At 35.6% G+C, this 7500-nt stretch overlaps 1 protein-coding gene across 1 annotated transcript in view; it reads left to right on the top strand.

Moving 5' to 3' along the window:
• LOC119572289 overlaps nucleotides 1-5239 on the top strand; it is a 6397-nt gene extending 1158 nt beyond the window's left edge. The window contains exons 2-4 of the mRNA XM_037919310.1: nucleotides 860-1002; nucleotides 1628-1756; nucleotides 4111-5239. Coding sequence (XP_037775238.1) covers nucleotides 860-1002; nucleotides 1628-1756; nucleotides 4111-4920 — 1082 coding nt within the window. The 3' untranslated portion in view covers nucleotides 4921-5239. The remainder of the gene's footprint in view (nucleotides 1-859; nucleotides 1003-1627; nucleotides 1757-4110) is intronic.
• Nucleotides 5240-7500: the final 2261 nt, after the last annotated feature.

The following is a 7500-nucleotide window of genomic DNA, read 5'->3' as shown; positions in this document are numbered from 1 at the left end:
TCTTGTCTAGGCTCTTTCTTTCCAGTTAGATGTGGTGGAGAATGATGGCAGTCCCCTCTCCAAGGATGATTTAGGGCAGAGTTTCCTTTCAGTGACATGAACACATAATTACCGCATGATTTGGTATATGTTTGCATAATGACTTCACAAAGATAAGGAAAATTTAAGGACATTGTTATCAAGGAATGAAAAAACTTTTCTTACTGATATATGAAATAGTGTGCGCAGGCAAAGAATAATACCAGAAATGAAGAAAATAGGTTGTAATAAAGGCCACATAGAGAATAAGTCCAGCCTTACCATGTTTCACAGCAAACAGTTAAATGTGCAGTATCCTTGCATAAATTGTCTTTGAGGATGTAGGTTGTAAAGTTATGATCAGTCATTGTCACTCATAAAAATGCAATGTACTTATAATTTAGTTCTCTTTTTCAAATGTAGGAAATATGGCAGTCAGGTGGGGGTCCAGGGACAAAACCCCTTCCTAAGGAATATATTGATACTTAATTCAATGGATTTTAAGAAGCAGACCTATTCTAGAAAATTACTGTGTTCTTTCTATGTTCTTGAAAGTATACATGCCAGTAAAAAGGTTAAAGGAAATGGCCAGAATATGCATTGTGGAGGTTTAATATCTGATTGCTGAACTGATTTAGGTCCAGTGAATGATTGAGTCACTGGAGGTATATCCTCAATAAACTATCATGGGCTTATGTTCACTCTCAGCAGATTGTTATTAATGATTAATAGTGTTGTCGTATGATTCCTTTATGGGGAATACCATCATATTTTTTGTCTATTCTTTTTCCTATCACTGTTACTAGTACTAGCTATTATTTATATTCTGTTTTTTCTGCAGGTGAAACAAAAGACAGTATCCACTGGGTCCTCCCTAAATTGCAAGGTGCTCCTCCTCAGGGTGTGAGTTTAGACGACCATGCTCCCTTCATAATCAATCGGGTTGTGAACAAGGACTGCAGAAGAGGGCGAGCATACTGGAAGGTACTGAAGTAGTTTCTGATATATGTTTTTAACTGTTCATTTATTTATTTATTTTCTTATTTGTTTATCTATTTTTTATATATTTTATTTATTTAGTGCATGTGTGTGTGTGTGTGTGTGTGTGTGTGTGCACGTGCATTGTGCGTGTGCGTCATGCGTGTGCATGTGCGTGTGCATGTGCGTGTGTGTGTTTACTTATGTGTATATGTATTTACATGACATGTGTGCATGTGTGCAAGTACGTATGCGTGTGCGTGCGTGCGTGCACGCAAGAGATGAAGCTGTTATTTGATATATGTTTTGTTTTTAGGTATTTGTGAAATTCTGTTCAAATGCCAAAAGTCAGGTGGGTTATATTCAAAACCTTTTATTTTCTTAGGACAGTTTATGTTCATCCCTAGTTCTCTTGCCTGGGATCAGGAGCCTCTTGTTAGCAAAACAAATTGTTCAGATCTTGCCTTGAACCATACTTGATTCACTTGCATGTATATATATGTTCGTGTGCAACTTTTTGATTTTGAGATGTATAGAATTTTCTGTTGAAAATGACTTCAGAATTCATTATTCCCATCCTAAAAAGTATGTGATATCTTCAGTTTTTACGTGCAATATTTTTAAATTTCAGAGAAAGAACTCAGTGCCTGTAAAAGAAGAGGTTATTATTGAAGTAGATGAGCCTCCAAAGAAGAAGAGAAAAGAGTACGGCACGATAAAAAATGATTGCCCAGCTAGGATGAGCATTAGAACCATAAAGGTAAAGTTTTTCTTTCTTTCTTTCTTTTAATAGTTAGATATTTGTTTTAAGAGGATCTGTTAGGATCTGTGATTGTGTTTGGGACTGTGTAGTTACCACTCAGTTTGATTTTTTATTTCTCTCTTTATAAAGTATTCAAGTGGTCATGGAAGAATTTTGTATGTAATTTCTTGAGTTTCTCAGACACTGTGACAGTTGGGCTATATATGGTAGAACAAACTTTACTGGATGAATATATAATTTACAAAAAAATATAAATCTGAGTCTGCTTTAATATACTGTCTGTCAGAATGCTGTAGGTAATACTAACTAAACTAGTATTACATATGAGTAAACCTTTTATATCCATAAATATTCATAAATGCAAAGTAATTATAGTATTCCCATGGAAAAGTTAAGCAGCTCTAGATTTTTACTTGTTTGGATTTGTAAAAGAAAAGCTGTGAGATTACATGTGATTCCAATAATGATAAAAAGAGATTGTGACAGTGTACAGAAATTGCAGTTTTCTATTGTACCATTTCATGTGAAGTAGGATATCTTGAACTAGATGTCATAAATGTGTCAGAGATTGGGAACAGCTATATTATAGGAAGAATCATGTCCATTAAAACCACTTCTTTGTTTCAAAATCACATAAAGCCCTTTTGTCGAAGAGTTTCTTGTTTTAAAATCTATTTGGTTATTGGAGAAAAAGTCCTAAACTCATACCTTGGGTTTATGGACTTCCTGTTAATGGATATCAGAAGCAGTGAACAAATTTTGGAGCATCTGACTCAGTCTGTAAGTCCCACAAGCTATAGACAGAGTTGTGGCAAGACTGGACAGGAGTGACTACTATGGGCTGTCACTTCGTTTACATCAGTATAACCATGTAGCGTATTGCTCTGCATTTTTTATCCCTTTTTTATTATGTGTCATTGTGTTCAAATGCTTTAGTGTTCATCATTCTCTGGACCATGTTGTCTGGTAATAGAGTAAAAAAGTGGTGAATTTAACAATAGCACAAAAGCTTGAGATGATCAAAAATTTAGAAAATGGTTTATCTGTGAAGCAGGTGTATAAAGAATATGGCAGTTTTTGATATACAGGTATTGTACACTGTCAGATTAGGTGGTGTGCTTGATTTAAAGTACAGTACTGTATTATTGCTCTTTCTTTTTTAATGCAATTGTTGATATTGACCACTACAGACTTAGTGTCATGAAGTATGGACAATCAGCAACACTTGATTGATGTTCTCCCACTTTCTCCAATAAAACTACCTACGAGTCCATTTTCCCCTGCAAATTTTTCAATTTCCATTAGAATTTTTGCATTCTATCTGGCACATTGCATTAGATTGCTACATTTTATGTCATATATAATTTCATGTTATACAATTTCATGACTATTTGTTGAAGATTCATGGCCATTTAGATTAACCTCTTCAACAGATGATTGAATACAGTCTTCCTTTATCACGCCTCCTACAAGTATGCTCATGAGTTTTGAATGTCTTCATTTGTGTTTAAAACTATTTGTATATATACAACTCACATATACCAAGAAGACTTATAAAGGACATTCCATCTTTAGTATCTGTTTCCTTAAATAGTGATTGCTAGAGGTACTCTTCACCATCAGTCACAATGGTGTCTAAACTAGAGCTGTTTTCAAGTACTTAAGCCTGTTTTAATAAGGAACATAGAATGAGTAATTTTTTCTTTGTGCTGGAGGAAGGTTTAGTGAACATCTGTCTTAAACTTCAAATGAGTCTTGTATAATGATTAGAATTAAAACTTTTACTCAATGTTTGCTTTATAAGATTTAACCCAGAGCCACCAGGCATGGCATGTGCATGCTATGCCCACTGTGAGTTTACTTTATTAATTGTTTTTGCACATGGATGTCTGAACTTGTACTAAGTCATCAATGAGCCAATTATGAGTACTGCCTGTCTCGTCCATTTACCCTTTTCCTTGATTTATGAAAATATTTTACGTTATCTTATTCTGCTGTTACTAATGTTTATAAAATTATAGTAATTATAATGTCTATAATAAAAATAACACCATCAATATTCATAGCATTAGTAAAAAAAAATTTTCCTGCCAATTCAAGGAAAGGTGAAATCAGATAAGGTCACAAGGTCTACTAATTGACTCCTTTGTGGCTAAGCACTAGCAGAGCCATCTATGTGCAGAGGCATTTCACACAAAAAAAAATTAAATGAGCACAACATTTTCCCGGTGGTATTGAGCTAAAATCATTTAAATAACCAAGTCAGAAGTATTGTTATTTAATCAAGTGTATTCTGTTATAGAAATAGATATTGTCATACTCCACTGAATATAAAATTCATTATCTTTCAGGCATTTCCTGATTTTGCTGTGAGGCCAGAGTCAAGCAAAAAAATAAAGAGCAAGTTTGCAAAGCTGCTGAAGCAGGCCATTAAGAGAGGAGATGTGAAGGGTGAAGAGAGATTCGTAGTTGCCATTAGCCGAGGAGGCCACCATCAGAATCATCTGAACGAAGTGGACGAGGAACGGTCATTACCAGTGCATCCTGAAATTGTGGAGTATATTACAAAGCTTGTGACTGAAGAAAATGTGAATTCTCCAAAAACAATAAAAAGTTTGGTTGCTGAATTTGTAAGAGAGAATTTCAGTTTAAGTGAAGCATCAAGTGGAAACAGATGCTATTATCCCATGATAAAAGACATACGAACAATTTTGAGAGGGATTATGTGCAATGTAACACCAAGGAAAATTAAAGTAGAACACGTCACAAACCCAGAAGTTGAGTGTGTCATCACCACAAAGACAGAAGTTCTTGATGATGATTTGTTAAATGAAGATGAAAGTGAACACCAAGTTATCAGCCTAACTGAGGGCTATCTCACCCTGCATTTCATGAAGGAATCTCCTGACGAAATGGACGTATCAACGCACTTTGTGTCAGCTCCTGAAGTGGAGACTCATCTTAATGTGACACCAGAAATAGAAGAGGAAGAGAGCTTACATGCGCAAATTAATGAGGACAGAGCAAGTCTCATGTCAGCTTTGGAAGAAGTTGTGAATTTAGCTGCAGAAGCTGATAACCGAATAGCTATTCAGGAGGCATATGAATATGTTAAGAGAGCAGCATTTCTGTTACAGACATCCTTAGATGGCAATAGATAATTTTATTCACACATATTGTAAAGCATTTTTTTAAGGAAAACTCAGACATTTTCTATTATAGAGCTAACTGCTGGTTAAGCGTGTACAGTAATCATTTCTTTTGTATAAGAATTCTTAAAAGAAGGATTTTGTATTCAAAGCTTTTGTATAGTTACACATGCCATAATTAGTGTATAGTACAATCATTTAAACACTACTGATTTAATTTATTGTTATATGAGTGTTTTGGGGTGATGAATATACTCAACTGCTCAATCCATATGCATTTGTCATGACTATTTAGTCAAGTTTATCAAGTTTATATAAAGTTATTGAAGTATTTGTAGTATTTCTTATCCAGTGGAATTTACTCATCAAGATAAGTTTCAGATCATGTAAACAAATTTCACTTGGTGGGACTGAGTGATCTGGAAAAGGCTTAAAGCTCTACAAGATTTTAGAACATTCACACAGTAAATTCTGACCACAGCAAATTGATGAAATTTTCAAACATCAATAAAAAGAATAAGTAAAATAAAATCACAAGAAGATTATGTACTACAATGTATGAGTACAAATGCAATACAATGAGAAAAAAATAAAGGAAATTGATAATTCAATTAAAGAAAAGGTTTGAAGTTCAGGTTTAGAGTCTTGTATACAAAGTATAAGTAACTTCTCTATATATTACACTATCATCTATAGGCTATATAAAGTTTCTGTAATTCACAGTTTTAATTATGGAACTAAATCTGATGATAGAAAACTTTCCATACAAGTTTACCTTACTGTTATTGAAAGGCATAGATAAAGTTAAATGTAATAGTCCCTATAATTCTGCTGTTGCATTTTCATAGCAAAAAAAAAAAAAAAAAAAAAAAAAAAAAAAAAAAAAAAAAAAAAAAAAAAAAAAAAAAAAAAAAAAAAAATATATATATATATATATATATATATATATATATATATATATATATATATATATAATTGCTTTTCATTTTGTCTAACAGAGCGACAGAGTTAGGTACACAGAATAAATTAAATTTAAACATTATTGCTTTGACTTTTCTCTCCATAATAATTATTAAGTAAAAATGAAGTACAGGAGATTAGCAATTTTGTTATTAACCTCTTTTAATGTTTTCAATGCAAGCTTTTGAGCATATAGTAAGGATAATACATGTCTCTCTCTCTCTCTCTCTCTCTCTCTCTCTCTCTCTCTCTCTCTTTCTCTTTCTCTTCTCTTTCTCTCTCTCTCTCTCTCTCTCTCTCTTTCTTCTCTCTCTCTTTCTTCTCTCTCTCTCTCTCTTCCTTCTTCCTTTTCTCTGTCTTCTTCTTCTCTCTCTCTCTCTCTTTCTCTCTCCTCTTCATCTCTCTTTCTCTCTCTTCTCTCTCTCTCTCTCTCTCTCTCTCTCTCCTCTCTTCTCTCCTCTCTCTCTCTCTCCTCTTCTCTCTTCTCTCTCTCTCCTCCTCTTCTCTCTCTCTCTTCTCTCTCTCTCTCTCTCTCTCTCTCTCTCTCTCTTCTCTCTTTCTCTCTCTTCTCTCTCTCTCTCTTCTCTTCTCTCTCTCTCTTCTCTCTCCTCTCTCTCTCTCTCTCTCTCTCTCTCTCTCCTCTCTCTCTCTTCTATAGATGTGGATATTCTATTTCCTTTACAGATGTGGTAATTTCTATTTCTGTTACTAGTGGACCACGTGGCTGTTTTTCCACGTGGATCCAAATGTCCACAAATAAGAACCACCCGCTCAGCGCATGTCCCAAATAAGAACCACCCGCTCAGCGAGGGCGGAGGTCACATTTTATATCTGACCTCGTTTGACCGAGTTCATGCTAAGCTACCACCGCACTAAGGTCAGCTCCGCCCTCTCTCCGGGCAGCTGACCGTGACCTCCGCGCGGCCCTATAACCCGTATAACTAAACATGTCGTGTTCTTATACTTCGTGGTGTCAACTCTCAGAAATAAAGAGTCAAGCCGTTAACAAGTATAACTACCCTCTGTTCATCACTGTACTAGAGTACGTATACCCGTTATACTCTCTCTCTCTCAATCTCTCTCTCTCTCACTGTTTCTCTTTCTTTCTTACACTATCTCTCTCTCTCTCTCTCTCCTCTCTCTCTCTCTCTCTCTCTCTCTCTCTCTCTCTCTCTCTCTCTCTCTCTCTCTCTCTCTCTCTCCTCTCTCTCTCCTCTCTCTTTCCCCTCTCTCTCTTCTTCTCTCTCCCTCTCTCTCTCTCTCTCCTCTTCTCTTCTCTCTCTCTTTCCTCTCCTCTCTTTCTCTCTCTTCTCTCTCTCTCTTCTCTCTCACTCTTTTCTCTCTCTCCTCTGTCTCCCTTTTCTCTCTCTCTCTCTCTCTCTCTCTCTCTCTCTCTCTCTCTCTCTCTCTCTCTCTCTCTCTCTCTCTCTCTCTCTCTCTCTCTCTCTCTCTCTCTCTCTCTCTCTCTCTCTCTCTCTCTCTCTCTCTCTCTCTCTCTCTCTCTCTCCAAACCATTTTATTTTACAGCGTTATACTAACTGCAGCTAAGAATAATCAGGATATTTTGGTGCGGCAGAATCATGAGCATTACTATTCATGTGTAATATGAACGCACGATTAAGTTGCACAAGT

Source organism: Penaeus monodon, chromosome 4, assembly GCF_015228065.2.
Source record: "Penaeus monodon isolate SGIC_2016 chromosome 4, NSTDA_Pmon_1, whole genome shotgun sequence".
Classification (NCBI taxonomy): domain Eukaryota; kingdom Metazoa; phylum Arthropoda; class Malacostraca; order Decapoda; family Penaeidae; genus Penaeus; species Penaeus monodon.
The sequence above is the reverse complement of the archived record's forward strand: the minus strand, read 5'-3'. Positions and strand labels throughout refer to the sequence as shown.